This window comes from Nomascus leucogenys, chromosome 18, assembly GCF_006542625.1.
Source record: "Nomascus leucogenys isolate Asia chromosome 18, Asia_NLE_v1, whole genome shotgun sequence".
Classification (NCBI taxonomy): Eukaryota; Metazoa; Chordata; class Mammalia; order Primates; family Hylobatidae; genus Nomascus; species Nomascus leucogenys.
Genome location: NC_044398.1, coordinates 12,122,143 through 12,140,691, shown reverse-complemented (window position 1 = coordinate 12,140,691; position 18,549 = coordinate 12,122,143). Strand labels below are relative to the sequence as shown.

Below are 18,549 nucleotides of genomic sequence, written 5' to 3'. Positions count from 1 at the left end.
CCGTGATTCTCTTGCCTCAGACATCTGAGTAGTCAGGATTATAGGCGTGTGCCACCAGCTCCAGCTAATTGTTGTATTTTTTAGTAGAGACAGGGTTTTGCCATGTTGGCCAGGCTGGTTTCAAACTCCTGGTTCTCAAGTCATCCACCCGCCTCGGCCTCCCAAAGTGCTGGGATTACAGGTGTGAGCCACCGTGCCCAGCCCACAGACATAGATATAACTCTGTTCCATGTGTGTACAGCCTTTGAGTCAGATCTTGTGATGGGTTAGATAAACCAAGGATCATGGCATCTTCCAGTTCTAATGAGTCGTGGTGGCTCCCTGGGGATGCCATACTGAGAAGAATTCTGAGGCTGAACCCGGGCTCACGGGAAGCAGCATCCTGTTCCTTTAGCAATCTCCACTATGAATGTGGTGGCAAGGGTACCTCCTCATTGTTTGCCAGCCAGTTCCCAACTCTTTGCTTTACATGTTCTCATTACCCCTGAGAGTGCTCTGCACATGGCAGATGTCCAAAAAACACCGATTGGGTTTTGAGGGCAGCAGTAAATGAAAACGACAGTTAATCAAATGGCAAATCTATCCTATCCAAGAAAAAGCAACAGGCCAATAGGAGAGGGCTTCTTGCCCATTTCAAACGTAATCGTAGGCTGTGTTGATAGACTGACACTGCCTGCATCCTGAGAAGGACTACACGCCACATCTGGAGTAGCTTTGGGTATTCTGAGTGACACAAACTGGAGGCGCCTGCATGAGAGCAAGCCGAGCTGGTGAAGGTCCATTACTGGTGCTCTGAGGCTTGGTTGAATGGAACAGGAAGACCTGAAGTGAAAGAGGAGCTTTGACAAGCTCCTGGACACTGATCAGAGCAAAGGGAGCAGACATGTGGCGAGTCATCCTCCGAAGGCAAGGCAGGGTCAATGGGAAGCCACAGAGGGTGTTTTGCTCAGCACATGGAAAAGTGTGTAGAGCGGAGTAAGAGCGCCTGGAACCCTGAAGCTTCCTCCAGGCCCTCCCACTGCAGGGCATTGAATCAGAGGCTGGATAGCCTAGTGTCAAGCATAGTTCAGTCTTTGTGGAACTTGGCATCCTGTAGGCTATATTTTGCCCATGGGCATGTTTGATTTAGCTTATATAAAATATTTTTTTAAATATTGGAGCCAATGTTTGTAAGTTAGGTTATTTCACATTAAAAAAAAATCTTGAAAACACAGAAGGTCAGGAAGCACACAGATGGCATCTACCTACAGCAACAGTGTGGGCTGGCCCCTTTGGGCTCTCTGGCCCGGGCTGTGCTTGCCAGTTTCACACTTTCCAGCCGTGGCCCCTACGCTCATCTATGCTACCTGCCTCCATAAACATCTGAGTTTGTGGCCAAGATGCAGGAGCGGAGCTTCTCCACTGACCTGGGTGAAGGACTAGTTTTCTAAATTTCCCATCTGATGCTGTCTGATGCTTTTTGTAAACAACCATAAAAATGAATTACTAGAAAAATGGAATTCAAAAGGAGGCATACAAAACACAAGCCCCAAGTTTTTATTAGCTTCAATGGCCATAATGTTATTCTGGCAAATTTCAACGTAAGTGTATCAATGCTTATTTGCAATTGCTGTGCTTAAGTTGTTATGGGCTAGTAGCAAGCAGTTCATGGACAAGTCAGAAAATCTCATTTGAGTAGCACTGGTCTAGGGAGTTGCTAGGGGTCCTCTTAAATATACAATTCTGAGATGTTGCCTGTGACTTTCTGAATTGTGTATTTATTAACTCCAAGGGTGTCCAAATGAGCAAGAATACATGGAATCATATCCTTGATGTGCACAGAACTGTAACTCACCTTTCCTTCCCCGGCCTTTATCCATGGTATAATTAGGTGGGTTCCTTAGAACTTGATATATTTTTGGTCCTTAACTTAAAGCACATGCTTATTTTATTCAAAACATGAAGCCTCCCACACTCTGCCTTATACCTTCAGAGAAAAAAGGCAGAAGCTCCAGCTATCACTCATTATCTGCCCAGGTACATCTGGCTTGGGTACAGCTCACCTTAAGCCCCTGCAAAGAAAGCTGCCTCAGCCATGCAGGGTGGCAATCTTGTCCAAGGAATGCTTATGGTAAAAGCAAAAGGTTGGATTTGAAATTAGGCATTACGTATGCAAGAAGACGAAGAATAATTGCTAATTTCCCTCACAAACAAATACATTTGTTTATGATTTTGATTTTCTAAATACTCAAAAATGCACATCATAAAGTACTTTTGCTTTAATGCTCCTTTTAAAATCCCTAATAACAACTCCATGTGCTCCACAGAAACAGACCATGTAATTTATTCAGGAAAATTAAAACCAGTAATCTAGCATTCTGAGTAAAGATTTTTTCCCCATGCATGTACTTTAAAAACATTTTTTAAAAAGGGAAATCTGCATGTGAAAACAAAGCCTTTAAAGTGATTTACTATTCCAGAAAATCAAGCTAAGAGAATTCCATAAAAGTAGCCATTTTCCTTTTTGTTCCTTTACTGATAAAAATAAGGTGAACTGGTTACTTTTAAGTAAAGAGTTAGACAAGAAAGAAAATGTTCCACTTAGAAAGAATGAGTGGGTATTTTTCTTTGCATCAAAAGCTACAGTAACTTTATCTATAAATCCTGAACAAGAAATTTCCAGAATAACCACATTTCATAAGGTTTGCTGAGTTTGAGACATCTACATAGCAACAGCCTTGCGATGGGAAAACATTAATGCTTTTTATATTGGTAATCATCTGTAACACGAGCAATTAAGTACAGTACTAATGGACTATGGCCAGGAGCCTGGTACTAATATTAAAAACTGACAGAGATGAATAGGTTTGGAAGGAAAACCAGGCTGACAAAGACATTTTTATGAAGTGCTTAGACCTATTTGATTTAAACCAATCAGAGGCAAGTTTGTACGAGTCAGGCCTTCAGCGACAATGATGTATTCACAAGCATTGTACCATTTCTGCTTTGCCTTAAATAAAAACACCCATTGATTCTTTTCAACAACCCACACTTTCATTATTGTACTCATTAATAAACCAAAAGTGCTCAACTAATATACAAGTAACATTTTACTGAGGAACTGGCTACATTTTTCTTGTTGTAAAATGAAAACGTTTACTGGAAACATGAACCACAGTGCATGAAAAATAAATCAGTGGATAATGCATAGTAGATCACTCACTTCTTCATCTTCTAGGAAAGCAAAGCTGGTGGCAGGGAAATAGGAAAAAGAGCAGTTCTCTTTATCAGAGGGAAAGGAATGAGAACAGAAGAACCCGCAGCCTAGTAGGAAGAGCTCACATCATCCTGATTTGGTTTGGAAGGCTTTACAAAATTCCAAGGGCATCTCCAGACTAGATATTTGCCCACAAAGTCCTGACCATTCTCAACTCATTGACCCTTCTTGAAAACACTGTTCCTCACTTTTACACTGTTGGTGGGACTGTAAACTAGTTCAACCATTGTGGAAGTCAGTGTGGTGATTCCTCAGGGATCTCGAACTAGAAATACCATTTGACCCAGCCATCCCATTACTGGGTATATACCCAAAGGACTATAAATCATGCTGCTATAAAGACACATGCACACGTATGTTTATTGCAGCCCTATTCACAATAGCAAAGAGTTGGAACCAACCCAAATGTCCAACAACGATAGACTGGATTAAGAAAATGTGGCACATATACACCATGGAATACTATGCAGCCATAAAAAATGATGAGTTCATGTCCTTTGTAGGGACATGGATGAAACTGGAAAACATCATTCTCAGTAAACTATCGCAAGGACAAAAAACCAAACACCGCATGTTCTCACTCATAGGTGGGAATTGAACAATGAGAACTCATGGACACAGGAAGGGGATCATCACACTCCAGGGACTGTTGTGGGGTGGGGGGAGGGGGGAGGGACAGCATTAGGAGATACACCTAATGCTAAATGACGAGTTAATGGGTGCAGCAAAACAACATGGCACATGGATACATATGTAACAAACCTGCACATTGTGCACATGTACCCTAAAACCCTAAAGTATAATAAAAAATAAAAAATAAAAAAAAATAAAAAATAAAAAATAGAAACAAACAAACAAACAAACAAAAAAAGAAAACAGTGTTCCTTCACCGATCGAGTCATCTCTGTTTTATCTGTTCATACAACCCGTGCCTAGCAAGAATGAATGAAATCCACCATAATCATGAAGTTTTAGCCCAGAGATTCAATCTCTTCTTGGACATATGTGCATGTCCTCTGCCCTTCTTTGGTAGAACCAATTAAAAGGAAGACATCTAGAACGGTAATCCTAGCTTTTTCTCCCCACCACAACACATAGGATTATGGGTGATTCCTCTTGGAGAATGATTGATTCAACAGTGAGAGAGGCACTATTGTAAATAAGATCAATGATCTTCAAATTTTGGTAGTTAGCGATTGCATCTGATCACAAGGATGTGAGAGGAGTCTAGATGGCAAAAAGGAAATACCAAGGAAAGGTAAAGGACCTTGCTAATCACCCTGCGACAGCTATGCTCCAACAACGTGGTTGGAGGCTCCAAACTGCCATTTTTGGTGTCGCCACACATAAAACGGGCTCTGCATATGGGGTTCCCACTTGGCGGATGGCCTATTGTCTTTCAACTCCAAATCCACCCTTCTGTACTCTGCTTGCTGATGCTAGGACTGGAATTCTGTAAATTACACATCCCTTTTGTCAACTATCTTCCTGTTACTGTTCTGCAAACAGCGTGTCCTGGGAGGCAGGGAGAGAAAAGGAATCTCCTTTCCATGTCACTTGTTCATATCAGTGTCAACTCCACAATGCCTTAACAGCAGCAGTGGGTTGCAGCCTCTAGTTTCAACAGTCCCCCAACAGTTTCAGCGCGTGTCCTCTGGTTTCAGCACCGCCTCCTCAGGTTTCAGCCCAGCTCTGCAGTGCTCCTCCTCTGAGCTCCTGAAGCATCAGTGCTGGTTGGGTGACTGCTTCTTACCAGGGACCTGAACCCCAGCTCTGAGGCACATTCTCCAGACTTCTGGGTGGTGACAACCAACCTCTCCTCTCTATTCTGTCACCCTAGGGAACTTACAGTTGTTGCCCCCATGTTAACTTAGTGCCTCACACCAACCCCTGTTTATGCAGCTGCCTATGGTAGTCTCTTTGTTGAATACCCAGTGTGGTTTCCATTTTCCTTACTGCACCCTGACTCATACAATGACCAAACAAATTCTGGATTTGGAAAAGTGACATCACTCTTCAAAAAGTTTAATCGAGTGAGAAAGCAAACCTTTATGGAATATCCAATCTGGTCCCAAGAATAAGGAGAGGAGAAAAATTTTAAGACATCTTCAATCATGTTTCTTAACTGCTAAAGTCTGTGGTACCTCTACTAAAATTTTCTAATGTGATTGAAAGCTTTCAGGAATCTCCTACTCCAGCAAGAAGTAAATAATCAAAAGTACACAATCTTCAAAAGGATCCTACTTTTATTCACATAACTGCTCAATTACACACACACACACACACACACACACTACTATGGGTTCAATCCTTCTCTCCATGCAAAACCTTCTCTCCATGCAAAACCTTCTCTCTTTCTCTTTTTTTTTTTTTTTACCATGCGATACTTTGTAATTAATTTGATTGATGTTTTCATTCTTTAACTAGATGAGCTAACAGCTGACATACACCCCTTTTTCAAGCTTTAATTGCTATCTGCTCCTTTATGTTTGATGGTTCAGGTGTTGAGGGCATTTGCATATAAAGGAAAGGGATGTCCACTCTCAGAACAGAATCTATTTGAAAACAGGGACAGAGTTTCTAATAAAAATGTTCTGGCCGGGCGTGGTGGCTCACGCCTGTAATCCCAGCACTTTGGGAGGCCGAAGTGGGCGGATCACAGGTCAAGAGGTGGAGACCATCCTGGCCAACATGGTGAAACCCCGTCTCTACAAAAAATACAAAAATTAGCTGGGCGTGGTAGCACGTGCCTGTAGTCCCAGTTACTCGAGAGGCTGAGGCAGGAGAATTGCTTGAACCTGGGAGGCAGAGGTTGCAGTGGGCCGAGATCATGCCACTGCACTGTAGCCTGGCGACAGAGGAAGACTCTGTCTCAAAAAAAAAAAAAAAAAAAAAAAAAGTTCTGAATGAAGCCTTGACTCGTAAGTCAAAAACAAGTAGCCTGTGGTTCCTCAGACATTATTTTCAGAACACTCACCTGAGATATCAGTGCTACTTTGTACTAGGACATCAGTGGTGTACCTTTTGCATACAGTGAGAATGGGTGAGTTTTTGTATTAAACACTGAGAGAAATAACATATTTTAAAAATTGATGTGTTGTATTGAAAAACAATGCTATAAAGAATAATAATTTGAACATCTATTATCAATTTTTAAAAATCCTTCTGAATTACAACCATGCCAGGTAAGGCAATCCTTTGGGAATACTTTGTAGCAATTTTTCATGGTGTACTAAACCCAATTCAATTTATTACTACAAAAACATTCTTGTTGAACAGCCATACTAAAGCTGAGTTAAAATATAGATAAAAGTACAATTGAACTTGAAAAAAAAAAAGACTAAGAATTGATGGGTTAAATGGTATTGCCTGAGGATGTACGTATAAGACCCAAAGGGAAGTGCCAGTTATAAGGAAGTTGGTGATGACCTAAACAAATTAAGTATGGGCTTGAAGCATAGAGGGATAACGCATTAATCTGCTAACTGGTCTTTAATGGTGTGAATAACAAAGTCCTCATGCAAAGGGGAAATCCACTCCTGTGGATGCAACATAGTAGGCTCATTTTGCATTACTTCTTGTTTGCATCCTCATCATCTTTCTGAAATAGGCTGAAATTGTTAGAAAACCAAGCCACACAGAGCTTGGTAAGAAGATTCAGTAGAAGAAAAATACAAGGATGAAATAAAACAACAGATTTTATCTGGGGCCATTTCTCTTACTATAAGAAATCCTTACTTTTCAATGCTAATATTATGAGAAGTGCTTACTTTTCAATGTCAACCTCAGAGTAGCATTGCAGATTTTTCAGAAGCTAAAGGTTCTCATGTTAAGAGAGCCTAAAGAGAACATACTGAGTAATATATGCTTGTGGGGAAAAAAAAAAAGGCATTGTCAGGCAGGTGGTCACATGATAGAACCAAACTAAAAGAACATCTAATTTTAGCCCCTGTAACAAGAGAAAGCCATGTTCCCTAAAAATCACAAGGCGGTATGCAAAGTAAAATGCCAGAGGGAAATTTTCCGTTTCCCAAAAGGTCATTTAGACTTCCTCTGTCTTATCCTTGACCAAAAGCTCCTTTCAATTAACACACTTTTAACTAAGCAATTCCATGAAATGGTTTCTTACCTTTCATAATGTCTGCGGGTACAAGTGGCAGCGCTGGTGCTCCCAGGATTACCGCCTAATTCATCATAAATATGTTTCCATTGACGGCGGGCTGTTATCTGAAAAAATGGCAATGGGAAATTCAATCTTACATCATAAGAGATTCATAGTGCCAGGCTTCAATACATATGCAACAGTCAGAAGAGAACAGTCTGTTCTGGAAACCCAGAAACAGAGAAGTCCAAAAGAGTATATGGGGTGATTTATGGTTTCATAGTGAGATCTCGCTTTCAGCACTTTTCTTTACAATAAAAATGGAATTCTACTTTTGGATGTGTATTTTGTCATCCTAAGTGCATTTCATTTAAGACACCTCCCTGGATATTCATGTAGGTTTGTCAAGGTCTCATACTCATACCCTGTTCCTTTATGTCATTTGATAAAGCATCAAAATAAAATCAGGTTTTAGCTGAGCTATATATTAGTTCAACAGTTTAGATGAATCAACATTAACATTGCCTGAGGCATGTGGAAATGGGGAACCAGGTATAGAGGTAAAAAAGGGTCTTTTCACCAAACGTGCTTTTGTATCTTCTGATTTTTGATCCATGTGATGTGTTGCCAATTTAAAAAATAAATAAAATTACTACACAGATTAAGTTAAATGATCAAATTGGTTGTGGAATTTGTAGTCATCTCAGGCTACATTTTTATGCCAGCTTCTCTAACCACCAAAACAAAACCAAAATCTGAAACTGTATATGTTGCAAGCTGTTTATTTTTATTCACTTAGGTCAAGAAAATGGGATATTGATCAAATCATATGAAAACTAACATATTCCACAGTTAAAATGCTAGCTATGTACATTATTGAGTTGAGTGAATAAAAACAAACAGCTTGTAATATACTGAGCTGCACACTATGGTCTTGTTTAATTTTTTCCTTTAATTTTATTTTGTACATAAATTAAGATTTTACAAAATAACAGATGCAAGATCTGGCAAATGATTAATTTAGGGAAACCATGTCATTTACTACATCCAAGTAAGTCTAGTATTTCCTTGAAATTTGGAAGACAGAACAAGTTCTGAGGTCCTTGTGAACATTTCTCAACAGGGTTACAGGAAAACTCTGTTATTTGAATGTGTAGGGGACAGGGCGTGGCAAAGGTGCCAGTGGAATTTAATACAATCAAGCAGGAGGCTTCTTTTGAAAAATACCCACTAGGCTGCCAGCAGAGTTCACCAAGGGGCTAAAGGCAGCAATCAAATGAAAAAAAAAAATTAAAAAACCTCAACTTGCAACCAGGGCTCTGTAATTGTAAATCTGAGGAGGAGGAGATGGGTGGTTAAATATTATGGGGTAAATGGTACCTTTTCTATTTCAAATAAAAAGAACCCCTTCATTTTCATAAACCCTTCTCAACAGGCCCAGGACCTCGAGACAATGTTAGCTATGCATTATTCCATTTCCCATGAAGCATTCTTGAACCAATCGGTTTCAATAGTTCTCACTGGACAGAACCACCTCTTACATCTACTAGCAGGTGTAACTGAAAATAAAATCCTCCTTATTTACAGTTTGTTTTAGATTACAAGAAATGGTTTCAACCCCCTTTCAAAACACTCAAAATATGTATTTTGATAATTATTTTATATTTAGTTACAATCTGCCTCCAACCTTTAAATGACACAATCTTGGGCTAATCTGAGGCCCACATATCAAGGGAGAAGAAATAGGATACCTCCAAGTGCCTACATGATTCCTCAAAGACCCTAGAATACCGAGGCCCCTTGAAACACACCTCCAGATTCCCCTCACTCAGATGAGACCTGTGGGCCCTGGGGGACACAACAGGGTTAGAAAACAGCCTGTGTGTGTCCCTGCAATCACTTAAGAAACCATCACTCTGATCATCCTTGTGTCTCTTGTGTACACTGTATATTTTATAAAGGATTTTCGCATCCATGACATCATATAATCCTCCCATGGCCCGTGAGGCAGGTCATAGGAATCTCATTCACAGAAGAAGGGAGATTCAGAGAGGCTGCACACTTGCCCAATGACACACAGCAGCAGAGTGCCAAAACTAGGACCCATATGGTTGTCTTCTGGTCTCAAGAGTGGACTTCTTTTCACTGCTAAAACAGCTTCCATATCAGACAGACCTGAGAATAGCCCATGCTTGTAACAAGTTGGTAACACAGAACTCTGGGAGCCTTTTCCTTCAAATGAGGCAGGTAACTGTGGGAATCACTGTTTCTGCTATGAGTTCTCAACCTTTAGCTTTGAGTCTTTCCCAGTGGGGAAATCTAGCTAAGAGGACAGCATCAATCTAAGGTAGTGGGTTGAATTAACAGTGCTCTGAGGTTTTACTCTCAAAGCATAAAGTCCACCCTAACCACTTGTATCTCTAGTTAGAACAGAAGTTCTGGCTGGGAGCGGTGGCTCATGCCTATAATCCCAGCACTTTGGGAGGCCGAGGTGGGCGGATCACCTGAGGTCGGGAGTTCAAGACCAGCCTGACCAACATGGAGAAACCCCGTCTCTACTAAAGATACAAAATTAGCTGGGGTGGTGGCGCATGCCTGTAATCCCACCTACTCGGGAGGCTGAGGCAGGAGAATCGCTTGAACCCGGGAGGCGGAGATTGCGGTGAGCCGAGATCGTGCCATTGCACCCCAGCCTGGGCAACAAGAGCAAAACTCTGTCTCAAAAAAAGAAAAAAAAGAAGTTCTATATTAAGTTCACCACCGAGTCACAAATAAGTCTTGATTATATCAGAATCCATCCACTCACTCATTCATTAATTCACCAAAAATTTATTGGACATCGCCCATTTATTAGGCACTGTGCTAACAAATGTTACAGCTGGGATGCAACAATGAAAAGCAGACCCGGCATGCAAGACCACTGTATTCTAGCAGGGGATACCCACAATCAACGAGTGAACACATATATCAATAAAACAATATAAACTGTGAAAACTGATGAGCAAGAGAGTCAGGAATATTTTAGGGTGTGAAACTGACCATGCCTCCCTCCCCATCCTACCATCTAAACGAGGGAACGCCCTATGACACACTTGTCTATCACAGAAAAGAAAAGACCCTTTAGGAATAAATAATGCATTATCACAGGAAGGAAAAATAATCTATCTCATACTAGGTTTGAAACTGTAGCCACAGGAAGCCAAGATCAAGCACCACTGGGCATTAATAAGCTGTGTGCAGTAGGCCAGGGGTCTGTGTCAGCCCCCTAGCACTTAGTAAGTTCTGTTGTTTAAATAGAGTTTTTACCAGTGAGGATCATCTGGAGTGAAGACAGGTCTGGGCCTTCGAGGAAGTGGTTCCTCTGTTTAGTGAGCTTCCACTGAATGGCCTGGATAAATTGGGCCATTTTGAGATATTTTCTTTCCATGGGAAAGTCATAAAATGTGCCCTTCGCAACTGTTAAATGCTGTTAAGTACACAGGTCTCCTGGGCACACATCTCTGTTTTTTTGGTCTCTAGATGTAATTCAAACACTAGCCATGGACTCTAGAAGAAGAAATGTCTAAATTCTCCCATTGTCCAAACCCATGATGGGTCTCAGAGCCCAATAAGGAGAGAGAATAGGGCATGGAAACATCTCCTGGCTTCATGTAAATCTGCCTACTGTATTAACATGCTTTAATTGTGCCTAATTATGTATTTGCTTAAAGTTTTTATTCTGTTGTCCAATGTCCTCTCTGGATGTGGGTAAGCTTTAAAATTCCATCTGGAATAAAACCGTCTGCCTCCTAGTGTCTAGTACCCAGCCTCAATCAGCTGGAAAATTTGATCTAATCAAGGGGCTAGTTTGATCAACTCTCTCACTGAGCCTCAGGCATCTTGGTTATAATTCATGTTTCAACCTGACCTTCTATTATATTAGGTTTTTAGGGGAACAGAGAACTTCTGGCTCTTTGTTTCCTTTTTTTTTTTTTTTTTGAGACAGAGTCTCACTCTGTCGCCCAGGCTGGAGTGCAGTGGTGCAATCTCGGCTCACTACAAGCTCCGCCTCCCAGGTTCACACTATTCTCCTGCCTCAGCCTCCTGAGTAGCTGGGACCACAGGTGCCCGCCACCATGCCTGGCTAATTTTTTTGTATTTTTAGTCAAGACGGGGTTTCACCGTGTCAGCCAGGATGGTCTCAATCTCCTGACCTCATGATCTGCCCATCTCGGCCTCCCAAAGTGCTGGGATTACAGGCATGAGCCACCGCGCCTGGCCTGGCTCTTTGTTTCCTAAAGAAAATAGCCAAATTCATCCACACAGTTATTTCTTTTGGGCTGTGCCTCCTCTTCAAGGTCCTCAATTAGATGACAGATTCACATCACCATCCACCAATGCTTACCATTTTCGGGCACTATGCCTGTGCAGAGGAAGGGATGGAGGGTAGAGTGTGAGATGGTGTCACAAAAAGAAAGAGATGTTACTGCTTTCAAGGGTTCATAATTTAGTGGGAAGCATAACTTCACACAATTAACCATAACGCAAGATGAAAAACTGAGCAGACTACACCCAAGTAAAACAAACCAATCTAGGTGCATGTGAGATTTAATCTCTCTTTGAAGACATTTGAAAGTTATTTCTCCCTAGTGTAGGTTAAGACCCAAGAGACTCTGTGAAAAGCACTCCACACCTACTATGTTCATAAAATTTTCGTTGCTTATAAATATAGTAGTTTTCAAACTGTCTTTAGAGGCCAGGCATGGTGGCTCACGCCTGTAATCCCAGCACTTTGGGAGGCTGAGACGGGTGGATCATCTGAGGTCAGGAGTTTGAGACCAGCTTGGCCAACATGGTGAAACTTTGTCTCTACTAAAAACACAAAAATTAGCTGGGTGTGGTGGTGGGTGCCTGTAATCCCAGCTACTCAGGAGGCTGAGGCAGGAGAATCACTGGAATATGGGAGGCGGAGGTTGCAGTGAGCCAAGATCATGCCACTGCACTCCAGCCTGGGCAACACAGAGAGGGACACCGCCTCAAACAAAACAAAAACAAACAAAAAACCAACAAAAAAATAAATTGTCTTTAGAACCCAGGTAGCATTTTAAAGGTAGCCTGAAAGTAACTCTCCACACTGCCCACCTGGCCAAGAAGACTGGTCTGGTGAGTGGAAAAATAATCTGTCCCTTCCAGTTTTATTGGATGAAAATATCCTGTCACTTAAAAAAAGTGGAAAATCACTATTTTAACTCAAGACATGCTCTTGGAGCCTTGATTTCTCTATCTTTGAGGCTGCAGGAATGAAATAATTCTGGTATTTTTGCAGTCTGGTGAGGAAATAGGTATCAGAAATCTTTCGGATTTAAGCTCTTGCAATGGCTTAAGAATGTGTAGGAAATATGAAGTCAAGAGAAGAGTTTGCCTGAAAGCAATGTTGCCTGGGCTGTTCTGAGAAACAGCTTCTTTCTCAGGACACCTTGAGGGTGGACTGAATTCAAGGAAGATGACTTTCTCTTCCTGGTAGTACTCCAGGAACTGGAGCCTTTCAAAACTACATGACATCATCTTTGGCCTGGAGAATTTTGAATTTAAGCAAGAGGCTTTGCCTGTCCAGAAAACTAGAGTTAGATTCAGAGGATGTTTTAAAAATGATGTCAAAGCCAGAATTTGATGTCAAAGCCTAATCCTTTCAGCACGGAAAGCGGCTTCTTCCAGATGAAAAACGATGGCCCTGTCTCACTGGTGGGAGGAGAAAGGGTTGCTAACTGACATTCTTAGAAGGCACCACTGTGTATCACCCCTGTGCCTTGAGGACAAGATGTACTCAAGACCCATTTCCCAACTCTACCTTCTCTCCAGATATTGCCTCTGGCTTGCCATCAAGTGGTTAGCCAAATGGAAATCACTTTAGCAACGGACCGCCATATGCTGCATCCTGGTAATACCCCAAGCTACTCTTCCAGCATTAATTGCTTCACCAGACACTGAAGTGAAGGCCTCTTTAGTTCATCAGCAAAGACTTATCCAGCTCTGCCTCTTCAAATGTAGGTGATCCATATTCTAATGTTTGGAAGGAAAAGTTGGGTACATTGCAAAGGAAGGGTCCTCGTCAATTAATCAAAATGCCAGAATATCGTTTTGTAGGAAATCAAATCCATTCAATATATGTATGCTCTCTCAACCTAAGGATGAAGAAACACTCTATATATTTCCAGCAAAGGCAGAAGAGACTGAGATAATTGCATATAGTCATTAGTCAAATGCTATAAAGGCTTACAATGAAACTTCTGCTCCTCTTTTTTTTTTTTTTTAATTCAATTTGATGGTTGTGGAGGACTGAAATGAAATAATCCATAATCCGCAATTCAAACCAGAAGGTTTGGAATAGTTTATAACCACAAACAAAAACAAGCCAATTAAGATGGCCTCTTTTTATAACCAGAAGGGATTCCAGAGAGATGTCTTTATCCAATCACAAGTTAACCGCAGAAGCAATACATCTACAGCTTTTATACTTGCAGTTTTTTACTATTATTGAATATTTACATTATCCATACTTCTTGACTCATCTCCTGAATTCACACACTTTGTTCTCAAGAATCAGATAAAAATCTCAGCTAGTAATTAGTACATCTGGTAAAGCTCATGTTAGATACAAAAAACAGACTAAAAGATGCTACAATGTTAAATACAAAGAACAGACTAAAAGATGCTACAAAACAGAATAAAAGATGCTACAAAAGGCAGGTTATCAGATCCTTTCCCCAAAACATTGCCCCAAATACGTAGGCAGCATTTTAGAGATTGCTAGGAATGGAAAGCACAAAGAATAATCATTTATAAATCTCTTTCAGTAATGCTACAGAGGGTGAGACAATTGTGTACCAAATTCTCAGCGAGTCAGAATTTGAAGAAAGCCATGATGATCCCATGCAACTCATTTCATCTCCCAGTGCCTCAGTTTTCTCGCTTGTAAAATGAGGCTATGAACTGGGGCACAGCAGGCATACTTATTTTTTTTTTTTTTTGCACAAAGGCCAATTTGAGAAAAATTAATTTGAGAGTACTACAGTTCTACACTTCCCCTCATTAAAAATAAAAATAGTTTGCTGAGTTCCAACTTAGACTACCATTTTACCAAATGCAAAAATACTTGTCAGAAACTCTTTGCTGCTCTTGAGCCGAAGGAATATGAGTATTCTAGCCTGTTTCTGTAGTAATGGCATAAAGAAAAATCTTTGATACTTGACTTAGATAGGGGTCACATTCTGAAGCTAAGAGCCATGGGAAACACTTGGCTAAGTGTTACTTATCACTGTTATCACTGGATTTGAATTAACATCACCTGGGCAGCTTAAAAGAAAAGGATTCTCTGCTTCTCAGGCCCATGCCCCACCACAGTTTATATCTTGGGGTGGGGGTCTAAACAACCACTTAAAGTTCTCCATTAAAAACATGAGCCCTGGCTGGGCGCGGTGGCTCACACTTGTAATCCCAGCACTTTGGGAGGCCGAGGCGGGCGGATCACGAGGTCAGGAGATCGAGACCACGGTGAAACCCCGTCTCTACTAAAAATACAAAAAATTAGCCGGGCGTGGTGGCGGGCGCCTGTAGTCCCAGCTACTTGGAGAGGCTGAGGCAGGAGAATGGCGTGAACCCGGGAGGCGGAGCTTGCAGTGAGCCGAGATTGTGCCACTGCACTCCAGCCTGGGCGACAGAGCGAGACTCCGTCTCAAAAAAAAAAATAAAAAAAAATAAAAATAATAAAAACATGAGCCCTATTCTTGAGTAGCTTTTAGGAGCCACTGATCTAGAAGACCCTAAGATCTCTTTTGAGTTCTAAATAACTATAAGTCTACACTCATTTCTGATATCAGATCATGTCAAAAATAAGTGTCCTCTAGTAACTCTGTGAATGACAACTTAAGCCTTCAGACTTTGGATATTATTTGTACATCTCCTGGACTGACTTCAAAATTCAATGCCCATTGAACATCTCACAGTTTTATTAGTCAAAATATGCCAAGAGAAAAATGTATTCTGTAATTATAGGAGGTTCAGAAGCTTAAATGTAGAATGGTGGTGGCAAACTTAAGTATCTGCAGGGCCAATCTATAGCATGAAACATTTAAAAAGAAAGAAAGAAAAAGGAAGAAGGAAGGAAGGAAATGAGGAAGGGATGAAGCAGAAATGCCTTTTAAAATTCTGTTCATGACCAGATGGAGAGCAGATGCCAATTTGATCTTCCATATTCCCCAGCCCCAGTGAAGGGGATCAGAATATGTCGCCCCTAAATTATGCCACGTTGGCATAAAGATTATTTTGAGATGAGGGCAATAGAGATCCAACAGATGCAGGAAGAGTTCTCTGCCCTCCCCTTATCTGCCTATCTGCCTAAAAGGAGGGCATAAATTTCCCATTGAGAAGGCGCCCACACAGTACCAGAAAGAGGAGCGACTCTTATCACCAGAGATGGGGAGCTGGCAACTTTCCGTATTTCCCACAGCCTAATGAATAACTTTGGGGCATGGCATGGGAGGGCATAGCATCTGGGGGCTCAGCATGAAAGGGCCTAGCATCTGAAGGCCTAACATCAGGCAGCTACCATCGGAGGACTTTCCTCACTTGGTTCCATCTTCTCTCCATCCTTCTCTCTAGAAATTTCCCTTCAGGGCCACTTGTCCCAGCCACCTCGTCACTCTATTTTATGTTTTTCAAACTCTCCATACCCAAATTTATTCTACCTCCACATATTTTCCCTTATTTGATTCATTCTCTCTTTCTGGAAGGCATAATCCATCATTCACGTCTAAATTCTATCCATTCCCCAGAATTCTTCCCAAATGGCCTCAAAGCCATCAAGCCTTCCTTCTCTCATCTCTGCGTGAGTAAGTAGTTTACCTGCGTAGGGCACTGATCTTTTTCCAGCTTGTTTGATCATTATTGCCTCTCTTGGATGGTAAGCAACTTAAGGACTGAAATTACTGGCCTGACTGAAACCTTGCATCTAACAGTGTCTGAAACAATGCCTCGTACACTTAAGGTACTCAGTAAATATGTGGTCAGGTGTTTTGCTGATTGTGTGGTCATTCATTCATCCAACAAAAGGATAAATACTATCTGTTCAAAGAGTACTGCAAATGCCCTGAAATTTATCAAAGTTTCTTCTGTACATTCTACATCGATTTGCTGTTGCATGGAAAAAAAATCTTTCTGAAGATACAGAAGACACAAACGCAGGAAAAACTGATTCTGTGAAATTGTTGGCACTCTCCCTATCAGTGAATAACAAAAAGTTCCAGAGTGTGAAAAGTCATTTCATAATATTGTTCAATATCATATAACTATCTGCAGTCATAGTTCATATAAAAATGTATATTCCTATTCTAAACATTAAAAGCTAGACTTGGAAGTCTAGCCTATGGGGTTGACTTCTACGTTTATGAGACTAACCCTGAATAAGTTACCATTTTTTTTACATGAATGAGGGCTATAATTAGCTCAAGATTTTGCCATAAATTATGAGCTACAGTGGCAAGGAGTTCATATCCTGAGCCTATCAACAGACTCAACTAAGTGAAAAATTACAATTTTTACATAGGTCACTTGATAAAATAAATATTTCAAGTAAATTTATGTATGTGAAATGCACATTTTATATGTAGTCCATGTGACTATATTTCTTTATAAACATGTGTACATACCCCATATATGAAACATATTGCAAGCACATATTACTCATATCAAAGAATTTTTAGTCAGAATTCATAGCAGATAGCTCAACAGAAAATACCAGATTATCTGAACCACATAATGCTTGTCCTCCTTCCCCATCCCAAGACCCGTACATCAAACCATTATATTAGTTTGTGGAACAATGTGCTTTATCTGGCACTGGTTATTACGTTTGGGCTAAAATGAATTTCATTTTCTTGACTTTGTGTGTCTTACTGTCATTTTACTATGGTACTGAGATATCCCAGATTACTTCTTAGGGAATGAAAAAATAATTTCTTATTCAATTGCAAGAAGAAACTACACAACTTAATCTGATCATTGTGTGGAGGAGAAAATATTCCCAATGACAACATCTTCCTATGTCAATTGATTTTATTACAGATGTCATCTCTGTGGGCTATATTTATGCAGCTCTTTCTTATTTAAAGATTTTAATCTCAGTTTGTTGCTCTAACGTTTCATTGGTTCAAAATACATGCTGTAAAAATCCGTGGCCATCAAATTTTCCTGTGGGCTAAAAATAACCCATTGCTGTCAGTTAGAATTAGCTGATAAAGAGTGTCAGAGCCTGTTCTGAATAAGTTTGATAACTTCCTGTTTATGCAGCACTGACCCTTGTCTAATAAAGCTTCTTTGCCCTAGAATGAGAGGAGATTCTGCTGCATTCTATTCCTTAATGGCCAATACTGATTACTTTTGAAAGCCTTTAATACATTTCCCATATTAGACATGAACAGATGTCAGGTATGTTGCCAAGGGAAATTTCTTTTATGCAATCTTGGCTTGTTGTACAATAATAGCCCTTTCTCAACATGGGAAAAAATTACAGACCCAACTAATTTCCCTGACAGGGGAGAGTTACATATGTTTTCCACTTGTAGTTTTTACGACAAGTTTACAATTTTGCCAAACCTGGAACTAATTGGGACTGTTTCCAAAGCGGCCCAATAAACCCCCAAAAGTGTAGAGCCATTTGAAAAGGCAGTCAGTGATGGTTTGCCCTTGCATGTTCTCCATTTTAGTCAAAGAGAGGGGAAAAGTTAGATTGCAAAATTATTTCATTTAAGTTGCTTAAACACTTACTGTTTCATATCCTCCCAGTTTTTGAGCAGCTTGAAACATAGTCCAAAGGTTAACTGTTAGAGGGACAATAAGTATTTAGATAAGCATTGCATTAACATATTTCCAAGAAATGTCAATTAAAACATTTTTTTCAATGAGAAAGAGAAAAAAAGAAATACTAACGTACCCCAGAGAGCTAAGTTCTTAGGAAACAATTTGCCCAAAGGGCATTCGACAACAGAATCTATTATTACCACTTAAAACACTTCTTAAGAAACAGTCATAAAGCTACAAAAATGGTTCTACTTTTAGGATAAAGGCAAGAGTTTTAGTCCTACTGTCAGCAGCAGAGCAAGAGAGGCTAAATTAGATGTCTTTGGGAAAAAGTGTGGGCTCTCAAAACTGGGGTTGG

General features: G+C 40.5%; 1 protein-coding gene across 2 annotated transcripts in view; it reads right to left on the bottom strand.

Moving 5' to 3' along the window:
* ARID5B (AT-rich interaction domain 5B) overlaps window positions 1–18,549 on the bottom strand; it is a 195,637-nt gene that overhangs the window by 20,529 nt on the left and 156,559 nt on the right. For both annotated transcript variants that reach the window (XM_003258231.4, XM_004091106.3), the window contains 2 exons: window positions 18,159–18,211; window positions 7,386–7,483 (listed from right to left, as the gene is read on the bottom strand). In XM_003258231.4, the coding sequence (XP_003258279.1) occupies window positions 7,386–7,483; window positions 18,159–18,211 (151 nt within the window). The remainder of the gene's footprint in view (window positions 1–7,385; window positions 7,484–18,158; window positions 18,212–18,549) is intronic.